The following is a 14,533-nucleotide window of genomic DNA, read 5'->3' on the forward strand; positions in this document are numbered from 1 at the left end:
AAACTTCACAAAAATAACACATACAAACACAGCTTAAATTACTGCCATTCATCAAAACAAAGAAATGCTTAACCAACTTACAATAGCTTTCAGGTTTCCCTTAATATCGAAAGATTTGATCACCCAGTTGACAGACTTTTTGCATTTCAAGATCAGGATCAGATTTTTGACAACCTCAGGATCCTTCCGAGAAGGTCTTATGTCAATTATGATATCCACCTGGAAAGCACTGTGAGTGGAAAACAAAGGCAGAGTTAGGACCCAAATGCCAGAAAGTTGCAACTCCCCTCTTCCAAGTCTTCATGTTTCCAGTGTCTGGCCAGTTGATTAAAAAGCTGGAGTGGATCCCAGGCAAATGACATGTGCAAAACAGATTGTTTAGTGCACACATAACAAAATGATTTTACATAACAATAGAAAAATACGCCTGTGGTTAATTAGCCACTAAACTTTTTCTCTTCATTGGGAAAAAAAAAAGGTGGTTATTTCATGTGGCCACTGTTTGAAATGGACTTGAACAAACCACAAGAGTTTACTTTTGAAGCAGAATTGTTGCTTCTTCAGGCTCAACACCTTCGATATGTAACATTCTAATTTGTTATACGCTCAAAATCCTTCAAACCAGGAGTGGGTGGCAGTTTGGTGAGTGGAGGGTGGCAGGGTGGACGCAAGAGGGAGGCAGTAAAAAAGTTAGAAAACTTCAGAATAAAATAAGAAGCAAAAGGCTAGAGCATTTCTTGACTTATATAAGGTTTGCTTAAGCCATCAACATTTGTTACAAAATCATATCTGCATAAACTTCCCCAAACTTCTGGAGATAGCTATTAAAATAAAAAAAACAGATGGTCAACCAAGTGATTATTGGAAAATTCATGAACACAATCCAAACTTCTAAGAATCCAGTACGAAAGAGAATTCTTACCAAATAATAACATCTCTGGCATTCTGGATTTAGAGGAAAGTCTTTATTTCCATCCTGGTTTTACACACTTGGAAAGCATAAAATGAGTGGTATATAGTACTCAAATGAAGCCCTAGGGCTAATACCGAAGTATACATGCTTCCATTACTTCTATCCCCATTCCCTTTCAATTTTCCACAGTTCTTCACATGGGACAAAATTTCCATTTTCAAAAACCAATCTGTAGTTTATTCACTTTTGAAATCAAAGTTTGATTAGAATTTTAACTGTAAAATCCTTCTATAATATAAATTAACAGTTTTACTCACTAGTCCCTATGAAATGCAAGTGGAAGTGGGAGAAAGGCCTACTTTCTCCCTTTTCTTTCTTAAGTAAATTCCCTAATCATTCTTGATAAAGAGAGTTAAATTTTCAGTCCTGGACAGGATGCTGAGGGTTGGAGAGAAAGGCAAGTATCTAATAGTTCTCTGATGTGTCACCATGAAGGGCCATTCCTCTGACACACATACACACACTCACTCACACATACACAGTCACACAGCTTCAAACAGTTATGAGCGCCTAAAGTGCTCTGAGGACACTATAAACAGAGATTTGTTTAAAAAAAATTTGTTAAAATGATAACTATGCTAATAAGGCACACTTTGTAATTTTCTTATCAGGGATAACCTCAGTCATAGGTGATAATAATGGAGTAAGACTGTCTGTTCTATAACTAGTACTGTCCATCTTCTGTGTCTCCAGGTTCCACATTTGCAGATTTAACCAACCACAGATGGAAAACATTGGGGGAAAAAATTCCAGGAAATTTCAAAAAGTAAAGTTTGAATTTGCTCCTTGCAGGCAACTATTTACATAGCATTTATATTGTATTTAATATAAGCACAAGCTGGATAAAGCACAAGCTGGAATCAAGATTGCTGGGAGAAATACCAATAACCTCAGATATGCAGATGACGCCACACTTATGGCAGAAAGTGAAGAGGAACTAAACAGCCTCTTGATGAAGGTGAAAGAGGAGAGTGAAAAACCTGGCTTAAAACTCAACATTCAAAAAACTAAGATCATGGCATATATGGTCCCATCACTCCATGGCAAATCGATGGGAAAACAAGGGAAACAGTAACAGACTTTATTTTCTTGGGTTCCAAAATCACTGTAGATGGTGACTGCAGCCATGAAATTAAAAGACCTTTGCTCCTTGGAAGAATAGCTATGACCAACCTAGATAGCATATTAAAAAACAGAGACATTGCTTTGCCAACAAAGATTGGTATAGTGCAAGTGGTGATCTTTCCAGGAGTCTTGTATGGATGTGAGAGTTGTACCATAAAGAAGGCTGAGTGCCGAAGAATTGATGCTTTTGAACTGTGGTGTTGGAGAAGACTTTCGAGAGTCCCTTAGACGCCAAGGAGATCAAACCAGTCAATCCTAAAGGTAAGCAGTACTGAATATTCATTAGAAGGACTGATGCTGAAGTTGAAACTCCAATACTTTGGCCACCTGATGTGAAGAGTCGACACACTAGAAAAGACCTGATATTGGGAAAGATTGAAGGCAGGAGGAGAAGGGGATGACAGAGGATGAGATGGTCAGATGGCATCACTGACTCAATGGACATGAGAATATGAGTTTGAGCAAGCTCTGGGAAATGGTGAAGGACAGGGAAGCCTGGTTTGCTTCAATCCATGATCATAAAGAGTCGGTGACGACTGAGTGACTGCACAACAACAAATATTGTATTTTCAACTAATTAGATAGCATTTACATTATAATAGGTATGATAAGTTGGAGAAGGCAATGGCACGCCACTCCAGTACCCTTGCCTGGAAAATCCCATGGACAGAGGAGCCTGGTAGGCTGCAGTCCATGGGGTCGCTAGGAGTCGGACACGACTGAGTGACTTCACTTTCACTTTCCACTTTCATGCACTGGAGAAGGAAATGGCAACCCACTCCAATGTTCTTGCCTGGAGAATCCCAGGGATGGCGGAGCCTGGTGGGCTGCCGTCTATGGGGTCACACAGAGTCGGACACGACTGAAGCGACTTAGTAGTAGTAGTAGGTATGATAAGTAATCTAGAGGCAATTTCAAGTATACAGGAGAATTCGTGTAGTTTATATGCAAATACTATGCCATTTTTATAAAAGACTTGAGCATCTATGGATTTTGGTATCCGAGGGGTATCTGAAAACAGTCTCCTGCAGATAACAATGAATGACTGTACCAAGAAGTTCAGATTATGCTTCAGAACTCATCTGGGATATATGAAATCTAGAGAGAGATCAGAAAATAAAATACGACACTGGTATCTTTACTGTTTTCTTCAAAGATTCTGTGAATAGAAGCTGCTCCCTCCCTCTCACACGAGGGAGGGGTGAGCCTCTCCCTGCCTCAAGTCAGAATTTTGTCAAGTCACATCATGTCTTTGTTTTCATCTCTTGGTTCAGAAAACACACACACACTCACACTCACTCACCTGTAGGGGTTAGAGTTGGGGGTGATCAACTCAATGATATGTACTTCCTTATCCTGGGGCTGGCTGGACATCACACACCCTTCTGCAGCTTTGGGCTGAAGGTACTCAGCAAGATAATTGAGGGAGAGAAAATTCTTCCCTATGTTGCACGTGGGAGGGAACACTTGATCTGAAAGTAAAAAAAGAAAGAAAGAAAGAAACACACACAATGAGCTATGTGGTAACCAGACTCAAAGGAGAGAAGGTAAGAGGGACCCTGGGCAAGTGCAGGACACAGGGAACCTCAAGCTTCTGCCCTCAAGTGCTTCCTCTGTGGTCATCAGTGGGCTCCTTCTGACCAACTCCAGTGGCCTCTTCTAGTCTAAATCCTCTCCCTTCCTGTTTTCTTTGATTCTGCTTTGTCCTCACCCATTTCCTCTGATCTGTCTTTCAGTCTTTCACGGGCTCTTCCTCTGCTCATCCTTTAAACATCTGTGGTCCTCAATCTTCAGTGCACATCAGAAGCCACCTATTTGGACTCCACCCCGGAGAGTCTGACTCAGAAGATCTAGGTGGGACCTAGAAGGCTTTCGTTTTGAAAAGCTCCACAGTTAACCCTGATATAAACCAAGGCTAAGAATATCAGTTGCTTCCTCAACTCTTTTTATTTCGTCTTCTTCCTAGATGATCTCAATCACTCCCACAGCTTCAACTTGTACCTAGACCATGGCTCCTGAGCTGCACACCTGCACAGCCATCTGCCTACCAAGCACCCCCCACCTAAAAACCCAACAGCTATGTCACTCAGCATACTCAACACTGAATCCAATGACCTATCCATCCTAGCCCCAAGGATGCTCCTCTTTGGATATTTGCTATTTCAATGAATAGAAGAACCAGAAACCTAATTAATTCTCTGGCCCATGCTGTAGAATTAATCATTCCTTCATATTTCTTCCTCAGAGTCATTTATACTCTAAAGACTGTTAGAGTGAGGGCAGACTTCCACTCTTTCTTATAATCTTGACACAGACAGCGAACGTTTATATGGCACTTAACAGTTTGCAAGGTGCTTTCACAAACATTATCTCATTGTGCTGAGGGCTGTTCATCACCTCTACCAGGGAAAGTGATGCACTTATGAAGAGTTCTAAGATACTCCCCCAAGAGCACATGCTGCTTACACAGCACCATGGCTGATGGGATTTCCATCGAGTGGTTTAAATGTTTAAACAGAACTTGAAACTGCTGGCAGTGTGACAGCTGGGACCGGTGTCAAGGAAGTTCTAGGTGCAGCAAGCTTTTTTCAGAAGGGGTAATTAATCAGAGACCTGGCACTTTAATGAAACAGACTTCTGCCTTTTTCATTTAATGGACAGGATGCCAGGGTTCAAATTCATATGCAAGTCTCACTTAGGAGTGAGGCCTCAGCCCAGGAGTTCCCCAGATTGGGTTGATACTGCCCACCCAACTGCGCAACGCCCCTGTGCTGAAGTCTACAACACACACTGTAGCTTTCTGGCTCCAGGCACCAGGGCATCCCCCAGTGTCACCCCTAGAACAGGGGGGACCCAGGGAGTTCACGGGGCCCCTGCTTAAAGGTTCACTTCAAGAAAGTGTTGGCTGTGCATTCTGTCTTCTTCCCTAAAGACCCCCTTAAAGAGGCCCAGGCTCTGCTGACTCTGGCTGCTGGAGCAGCACCCCCTCCACATCTGCTAAGGGTTTTGCCAGATGAGCAGATGAGGAATGCACACCCTGCAGCTGTAGCCCTGTGAGCGCCTCCCCCAGATCACAGGACAGAAAGTGATGTCGGGGTGGCAAGGCTGAAACTCCATCAAGCGTCAGAGGATGGAGACATGGGCCAGGGACAGCCCTGTCTGGAACTCAGGAGACAAGGACCCCCTCCTGGGACTCTGGCCTGTATTCCTAGTTCACAGATGAGCCTGGGGTGCATCTGGCACATACACAGTAGGCACGTGGCATAGGTTTTCGGAATTAACAAATACTGGTGTGAGATTTGAGACAAGCAACAAAAAGCTCACCCACACTGTGACCCTCCAAAGCCACCAGGAAAGGTTTAATTGTTTAAAAGTTGCTGCTATTAAGGGCTTAAGTCCCAGATGCCATTGTCACTAAGTTGAGTAAGCTGATCACTTTTTGTTGTGTGTGCATGCATGTATGTGGGGTTTTTTTTTTTTTTTTTGCCCCCAAATGACCTTCCGCATGCCTGGCATCAAAACTTATACCAACTGCCAAGCAGAGAGGAAACCACAAAGGGGAATCCCCGGGTAGAAACCTGGCAAGTGTGGGGGAGGGGGGAAGTCACATGCTTATTTGTATTTTAGGAAAGGATTGACAAACCACTGTGAGAGCTAGAATAACATACTCGAAGAACCTGAGGGGTAACGTAAAGACCTCATTTTCCTACTATGGAAACTGAGGCTCTGGTGGTAGGTAAATCAGAATGTTGCTTGAAGCCTTGCAGATAATAAGCCCAGCTGGGATAAGAACTGAAAGCCCTCAGTTCTTCCACTCTAAGCATATAGGTCAGAGCAGTAGTTCTCAAACTTTACCAAGTAATAGAAGCACCAAGGGCTTCCCAAGTAGTACAGTGGTAAAGAATCTACCTGCAGTGCTGGAGACACAGGAGACGGAGGTTCGATCCCTGGGTCAGGAAGATCCCTTGGAGGAGGAAATGGCAACACTCCAGTGTTTCTCCTGGGAAAATCCCATGGACAGAGGAGCCTGGCAGGCTTCAATCCATAGGGTCGTAAAGAGTCAGACACAACTGAGTGACTGAGCACGCAGAATCACTCTAGAGTGCCTGCTAAAACACAGATGGCTGGACCCTACCATCAGAGTTTTTAAGTCAGTTGGTCTGGGATGGGCCCGAGAACCAGCATTTCTAAAAGTTCCCAGGTGATGAGGATGCTGCTGGGGTGGGGACCACACTTTGTATAGAATAAGAAGAGGCCCATGGCCTAGGATCCCTAACTCAGCTGGGTAGAGACAGGTCAGGTTTTGGGAAACCAGTGGATGAGGTCTGCTCAGCAGAGTCTAATCCATGGTGACAGACAACAGCGCCTCGTGGTCCACCAACCTAGCCAAGGACCCTCACTTCCCCAGCTGCTCCTCTCCATGGTGTGGGCCAGTGATTTACACCTGACTGGTATCTGGAGTCAAGTTTTAGGATCTCTAAAGGTGTTTACAAGAAATTAAAGTTTTTATTGGGCAGGACACAAGGTCCTTAAAGTTCTTCCCTGATCCAGTGTGCAGCCTTGGGGAAATCATGGGACCCTTCACTCTTGTGCACTGAAGCTCATGCCCTCTTAAGAGAATAGAATAGAGCCCAACCTTCTACATGTTACCATAACACATGTTCTTATTCTAACAAATTCCAGGGAGGTAATCAATATCCAGTCAATATGCACTAAAATTCTGCTTCAAAAAGAGACCATGGTCAGGGCCTAGAACCTTTATTAAAAGAGATTTTTTGTTTGTTTTGTCCCAATGGGGCTTGACCTCTATGATTAGCGACCTGAATACCATGAGAGTTTAATAACAAACTTCAAGTTTTTGAAACTTGCTCTCCTTTAAACTCCTCCTCCCTCTATTCAACTAAACAAGCCTTTTCATCTAGGTAACCTACTTTTATGTTTGTTGTTGTTCAGTTGCTAAGCCATGTCTGACTCCTTGTGACTTCATGGACTGCAGCATGCCAGGCTCCTCCTATCTCCTAGAGTTTGCTCAGATTCATGTCTACTGAGTCAGTGATACTATCTAACCATTGTATCCTCTGCTTCTGTATTCTCTTTTTGCCTTCAATCTTCAATCTCACTGGGCTAAGACTTAAAATGCAACATCAGGCAATAAGCATTAGACTCAAAGGTCAGAAAACCTGAGTGTGAGTTCTAGTTTTGTCACTTGCTAATAATAATGTGGATTTGAGCAAGTTAGCTTAACCCTCCATTGACCCCTCTGCAAAATGGTCAAAATAATGGTTTCCTCCTAGGATTACTGGCAGGGTTAAATGAGGGTGCATGTAGAAATCCCCTGATACGGCCTCTGCACACAGCACACACTTAACATCAGTGTCCTGAGTCTGTCAAACATCCCAGATCCGGAAAAGGGCTGGGAACGAGCATTCAATAACTCACTCATGCTTCCACAGAGTCTATGATAGAGGAGACAACTGCTATAGAATTCAGAAGAAAGCAGATGGACCCAGAGGACCTGAAACGCCATTTTCACACAATCACCTGACTGTAACAAGGGCCCGTTCACAAGAGTTGTTATTTCTAGTAACTTATTTGGGAGTTCCAAATATACTCAACTAAAAATAATGATAAAGAAGTTATTTGAGAAATAATATACTTTCAAAATTGAATCACCAGATATTTATATCCCTCTGCAAGGCAAGGAAATTAAAATAGGCCATTTCTTATCAAGGCTAAACAGCTCCTTTCTCCAATAATTTGTCCTTGTAACAAGCATTCGTATTAAAAATACATTCAAACACTTGCTCTGCTATTGTTCAAAAGTAAACTGATGTCTCGAGGCCATAACACTGACACTGGCTTTAAATGTTTGCAGAATAACAGGTGGGAGGAAGCTCTAACTGCTGACTCACCACGCTAACTCTCCTTGCACTCCATCAGTTAGCCCTTCCTTTCCCACACCTCAGCTTGTCAGCTTCCACTCACCTCTGACTTCTGTGCCTGGGTGTCTTCTAAATTCTACACAACAACTTCCTCCTCTCTCAACCAGGCTACTCCCCACTTCTCCCCCATTACCAGGCCTATCTCCTCAGAAGGAAAAAGGGAAGGAGAGGATGTGGTGGGGAGCGGGCCCCAGCGATCTCTCAGGTCCTGCCAGCTCCAGCAATCTGTAATTCTCTGATTCCTTGCCCTAGCCACCTGGTCTCCGAAAAGAAAACAACTGACTGTCATAAATCAGTCATTAATTGAGACCACATAGAATTTACCTTCCCCCACTTTAATATAAATGTTTCTTGCTATCTTGAGTTCAGTGAATGAAGTGACCGCTCCATATTCCTTTCGGGCCCAATTTAACAGATGTTCGTTTCCATGGGGGAAGCTCCTTTCTTCTGTTTCTGCTGACAAGGAGAAGTTTCTTGATGAAAAATGGACCAGAGAACCTTCAGACACCTAGAAGAAACAGAGTTGCATATTTAATGTGGTGCAGTCCCCTGGAGCTAAATCATTATCAGAAAATGCTCTTGTCAGACAATTAATAAATATCTGTCAATCTAACCCCTTCCTTTTCTTACACAATGGCAACAGCTTTCTTCAGCAGCTCATTCAAGAAATAATCCCAAGCCTACCTTCTTCCAGGTAAGACATAACTGCAAACAACGCAGGACGGCCCTTTGAATTGTTAAAGAACTTTGTGACGAGACCACAGAGTGCTTTGTGAGGAATCATAAGACTTCTCAGCCTATTTTCCAGGTATCTAAATTGAAGCCCACCCTTTCAAATAATGTGTTTCAAGTCAAATAGGAAGCCTTGGTGAGTGTTTTCATGGACTTGTAATGGATCAGTAAAAGTGATCCCAAAGGCTTGACCTCGATGTCCACGTCTTCCACAGCTGCAGCCTCTGCCAACAGTCACCACCACGGGAACACAGCAAGAGTCCCTTCGGTTTACTGGCTTTTGAGCACTGAGATAAAATACGACCAGAGCTGGCTAGTCTTCTACCACTTTACACTGCTTTCCTCGCAGTGAGATGAATGTGTATTACAGTTTATTTTGTAAGACCCCCAAATTCCCATAGATAATGAAGTCAAGAGGCCGTTAGACTGATCCTCATAAAATGTCCGGGATGATTTATGCAAGACCCAATATTTGCTTGGATGTATTTAGACCACTGCTGACCTAGCATACCACGGTATATATAATTAACACAGACAAAGGGGGGAAATTATCATCTAGCTGCTACACTATAATTAAATTCATTTGCTGGTGAAAGTACGCATGTCATCTTTATTGTCCAGCAACTGGTTTTATCAGTGTCAGGGCGGAACCTCAAAATGTGAGCAGAAAGGCTCAAAACCTCCCAAGCCACAGGACTATAAACGTTTTGTACTGAATTTCACATTAACAACAGAACTACCATGTGATCCAGCAATTCCACTTCTGGGTATTTATCCGAAGACAATGAAAACACTAACTTGAAAAGATATATGAACACTGCAGCATTATTTACAATAGCCAAGATATGGAAACGGCCTAAATGTTCACCGATGAATAAATAAAGATGTGGTATAGATACACGATGGAATATTTTCAGCCATGAAAAAGAATAAAATCTTGCCATTTGCAACAACATGAATGGACCTCAAGGACATTATGCTAAGTGAAATAAGTCAGATGGAGAAAGACAAATGCCAAATGATCTCACTTATATGTGGAATCTAAAAACAAAACAAAAATCCAGATTCACAGATACTAAGAACAGACTGGTGGTTGCCAGAGGTGGGAGATAGGGAATGAGTGAGATGGGTGAAAGGGGTCGAAAGGTACACACTTTGGGATTTCCCTGGTGGTTCAGTGGTTAAGAGTCTGCCTTGTAGTGCAGGGAACACGGATTCCATCCCTGACTGGGGAACTAAGATCCTACAGGCAGTGGAACAACTAAGCCCGAGTGCCACAACTAGAGAGCCCATGCACTGCAACAAAAGATTCCAGTTCCCACAACTAAGACCCAATGCAGCCAAATAAATAAAATAATTAAAAAATACATATATATATAAAAGGCACAAACTTCATGTTATTAAAAAATATGTTATGGGGATTTAATGTATAGCATAGTGACTATGGTTAGTAATATTTATTGCATATATGAAAGTAGCTAAAGACCATAGATATTAAAAGTTCTCACTATAAGATAAAAACTTCTCTACATATGGTGACAGATGTTAACTAGACTTATTGTGATGATCATTTTACAATATATACAAATATTGAAGATTATGTTGAATACCTAAAACTAGTATAATGTTATATGTCAATTATACTTCAATAAAAAATGTTTTCATGTTAACTATCATTAACAACAAGAAGCAAGCAGTTTCTGAAGTGGTTACAGCCAGACTAAAAGCAAGTTGAGGGCAGGGATTATGCTTATGGCTCTACCCTTTCCAGCAGTGTTTTCAACCTCAACACGCATACAAAATAGTTGTTGTTATTGTTGTGTTTAGTCATTCAGTCGTGTCTGGCTGAACATGACTTTGCCACCCCATGGACTATATAGCCTTCCAGGCTCCTCTGTCCATGGGATTTCCCAGGCAAGAATACTGGAGTGGGTTGCCATGTCTTCCTCCAGGGGATCTTCCTGACCCAGGGATAGAACCCTTGTCTCCTGCTTGGCAGGCAGATTCTTTACCACTGAGCCACCTGGGAAGCCCCATATAAAATACTTCTTACCCTTAAATACTGTGCTAGGCATTAATATTTTCTCTTCAACTATATATACTTATTGGAGAAGGAAATGGCAACTCACTCCAGTGTTCTTGCCTGGAGAATCCTAGGGACGGGGGAGCCTGGTGGGCTGCTGTCTATGGGGTCGCACAGAGTCCGACATGACTGAAGTGACTTAGCAGCAGCATATATACTTTTTAAATGCTAGCAAAGCAGTACTTCACCCCATTGACTCCATCACCGACTCATGCTGTGGTCTCCCTCTTGGCTGAAAACCAGAAGCATCTGAGGAGTTTCTAAATATCCTGAGACCCAGGCCACCACCCCCCAATCAACTAGAATTTGGGAGTGCGAGCCAGGCATCAGCATTTTTTAAAGCTTCCTCGACAATTTCAATGTTCAACCACAGTTGAGAAGCCTGGCCTTAATGGGTACTGAGTGATCCACAGTTTGAAAAGCCCATCATGGGCACCTCACAGCTTCCTCTACACCAGTGGTTCTTACCAGGGGTCATTCTGCCCACCAGGGAACATGCGGCAACATCTGAAAACAGTTTTGATTGTCACAAACAGGAGGGAAGAGCTACTGGAATCTAGTGAATAGAGGCCAGGGACGCTGCTAAACATCCTAAAATGCACAGGATGGCCCCCATGACAAAGAATTATCCTAATCGTCAACAGCACCACAACTGAGAAATCCTGGCCTATGCTTTGGACTGACTGAATGTTACTGCTACTCGAAGAGCTACTGGATTCTCAAATCGGATCTCCAAATTGACAGCTCTTTCTATCCTAAAAACTGGGCCACTATGTACTTTACAAAGAATAATAAAAACTTTCTGGTTTGTATTGGCTCAGGAAACCCAGAACTAATCACTAAGAAGCTGGGTGTAAACTATGACCACCTATAACAGTGACCACTCATTACACCTACTATGTATCAGGCACTATAGAGCGCTACCAAATGTGGCAATGACACTTGCTACACGTCCCAATGCCAGTTATAAACAAAACCAGTGGGGGAGCATTTAGCTCTGACCTTGTTTTGACATCGCCTGCATAAGGAAAAGCTCCTGAGCCATCTACCTGCCAACAATAACCATGCCAACGTATTCATAAATCCTCTGAAGCTTAGCTACTCATCAACACTGAACTTCAGACAATGCTTATCTGATTTTCTGACTTAAGCACTGTAGTAAAATCACCTTTTCACTGAAAAGCACTTGCACTAAAAAGTCGCTTTTCTCAAGCCTGTCACCGCAAAAACCCACAGCAGCGCAGAGGCCTTTGTCCCACTGCCAGCACAGTTCTGAATGTTTAGGCAAGCCTCCCTGGATGTTCCGTTCTTTCCTTTTTTCTCATTCATGTTACAACCGTAAAATAAAACACTAGGGCTTTAAATATGTTATGCAGAGAATACATTTCTCCAGAGTGGAAGGTGGGATAGATCACCCTGGTGCATTCCAGAGGCAAGAATGTGAGCAGTGTAAATAAGAGAAGAAATGGGGAGCAACCTGGGAATGTATCCTGAAGTCATTAAAAGCAATGCCATCGTGGAGCTGACTCCTCGAGAAGGGGGAGCGCCCTTCACTCACCATCTGCCCCACTCGTCTGGCTTCTCCAGGGCCAGCAGCAGCACAGATCACACACTCAGGGCTGAGGAATTTGGAAAAGGAGTCAACTGCCACTCCTCAGGCGAATTCCAACGAGAAGAAAGCAAAGCTGCCAGGGGCAGTGAAGCGTCCCTGACTGCAGGTCAGTGGAAATTTTCTGCCGCAGCAAGGGGTTAGTCAGCGCTCCTCCTGACCACCCATTCTCTGACTTGACACAGCAGCTCACACACAAAGGCCTCCCCTGAGCCCCACCGAGTTTTACAAGGTATGGTTATTTCCACCTGATCTTCAGGATGACCTCTGATGCAGGCTACTCTGATTTCCACAGAGAGAAACTCAGAGAAGCTAAAGGCCTACCCAAGGTCAGAGAATCAGCACCCAGGCCGGATCAGAACAGGCGACTTCTGACTCCTGGTCACAGCTGGCCCTGCCTGCACCCTTCCAGAAAGGAGACTTCACTGGCTCTCAGAGCAGGAGATGTCCCTTCTTACTTTAGTTGCCTGTAAAATTTGCCTTCCGCCCACTTGTCTGAGCTGGGCTTTCCAAACCAAAGAATCCCTTCCTCTTTCTTCCATGAGACAAACCTTCAAATGTTTGTAGATGTCACTCAACCCTGACTACCACTTCACTTCTTGAGGGCAACAGTCCAACTCCCTGGACTCCTCCCCAGACACCACGGTTGTCATATCTTCATCAGCATAGTCTCTGGAATGTGGTGCCTGGGACGAGACCCGGGGTTTGGGGTGTGGTCTGATGAGAGTACTGTGAAGGTTAGCTTCAGGTGTCAGTGTGATTGGGGTACAGGGTACCAGTTATTTGGTCAAACATTATTATGGGCATTTCTGTGAGGGTGTTTTTGGATGAGATTAACATTTCTTTTTAATTAATTTATTTTTGGCTGTGCTGGGTCTTCGTTGCTGCGCGTGGACTTCAGCTGCAGCAATCAGGGGCTGTTATTTGTTGTGGTGCACAGGCCTCTTGTTACGGTGGCTTCTCCTGTTGCAGAGCACAGGCTCTCGTAGCTGTGGTTCTCAGGCTCAGCAACTGCAGCTCACAGGGCAGGCTCAGTATTCGTGGCACATGGGCTTAGTTGCCCCAGGGCATATGGAATCTTCCCAAACCAGGGAATCGAATCCATGTTCCCTGCACTGGTAGGAGAATTCCCAACCACCTGACTACCAGGGCAGTCCAGAATTAACACTTAGATCAGTAGACCAACTAAAACAAATTGCCCTTCCCAATGGGTGTGGACCTCACCCAATCAGTTGAAGGCCTAAATGGAGCAAAAGGCTGACCCTTCCCCTGAGTAACAGAGAATTCTCCAGCTGACAGCCTTGGAATTGGGACATCAGCTCTTCCTGGGCCTACAGCAGTCTGCTGTCCTTCAGTATCAAACTGAGATGCTGAGTCTGCAGAATTTGTAGCCTCCATAATCACGTGAGCCAATTCTTTACGAAATATCTTTCTATGGACACTGCATGAGGCCCAAGATCACATCAGCTTTTATATCAGCTGAACCCTACTATAATCTCATATCCATTCATTTATGCTTTAAACAAACATCCAACAAATATTTATTGAAAGCCAAGCATTGTTCGAAGAGCTGGGAATATAGTGGAGAAGGCAACAGACAAAATTCCCTGCTTTGTGAAGCTTACAGTCTAGCAAGGAAGTCAGAGGAACAAAATAAACAATTAAAATACATGTTAACAAGTGTGAAGGAATGATATAAATTAAGAGAAGAGAAGAGGGGCACTCTACTTTTAAGTGTAAAATCTGACTGAGAAAGTCACTGGGCAGGTCAAGAACTGAAGGAGATGACAGGCAGCCATGGACATCAGGGGAAGGGTGCTGGGGAGGAGACAGCAGCAAGTGCGTACGTCTGGCATAGAAAAGAGACAGCAAGGAGGCTGGCGTGGCTGGAGCACAGGGCTGAGATGGAGATGAGCAGGAGTAAAGTCAGAGAGGCCACAGAGGAGACCAGTAGGTCCAACAGGACCTTACAGACCATTGCAAAGGACTGTGGTGTTTAGTCTGGGTGAGATGGGCCGCCACTGAGGATTCATGAAAACATCTAACAAATCACTCTGGCTGCTGTGGCC

General features: G+C 43.7%; 1 protein-coding gene across 16 annotated transcripts in view; it reads right to left on the reverse strand.

The window, feature by feature from the left end:
* Positions 1–14,533, reverse strand: part of TGFBR3 (transforming growth factor beta receptor 3) — a 209,315-nt gene that overhangs the window by 46,089 nt on the left and 148,693 nt on the right. For all 16 annotated transcript variants that reach the window (XM_086391098.1, XM_086391097.1, XM_086391095.1 and 13 more), the window contains 3 exons: positions 8,365–8,548; positions 3,402–3,570; positions 82–229 (listed from right to left, as the gene is read on the reverse strand). In XM_086391098.1, the coding sequence (XP_086247224.1) occupies positions 82–229; positions 3,402–3,570; positions 8,365–8,548 (501 nt within the window). The remainder of the gene's footprint in view (positions 1–81; positions 230–3,401; positions 3,571–8,364; positions 8,549–14,533) is intronic.

The sequence above is a fragment of the Bos grunniens genome, chromosome 3 (assembly GCF_055505025.1).
Source record: "Bos grunniens cultivar Pamir isolate PY7600 chromosome 3, Bosgru_T2T1.0, whole genome shotgun sequence".
In the NCBI taxonomy this organism is placed as follows: Eukaryota; Metazoa; Chordata; class Mammalia; order Artiodactyla; family Bovidae; genus Bos; species Bos grunniens.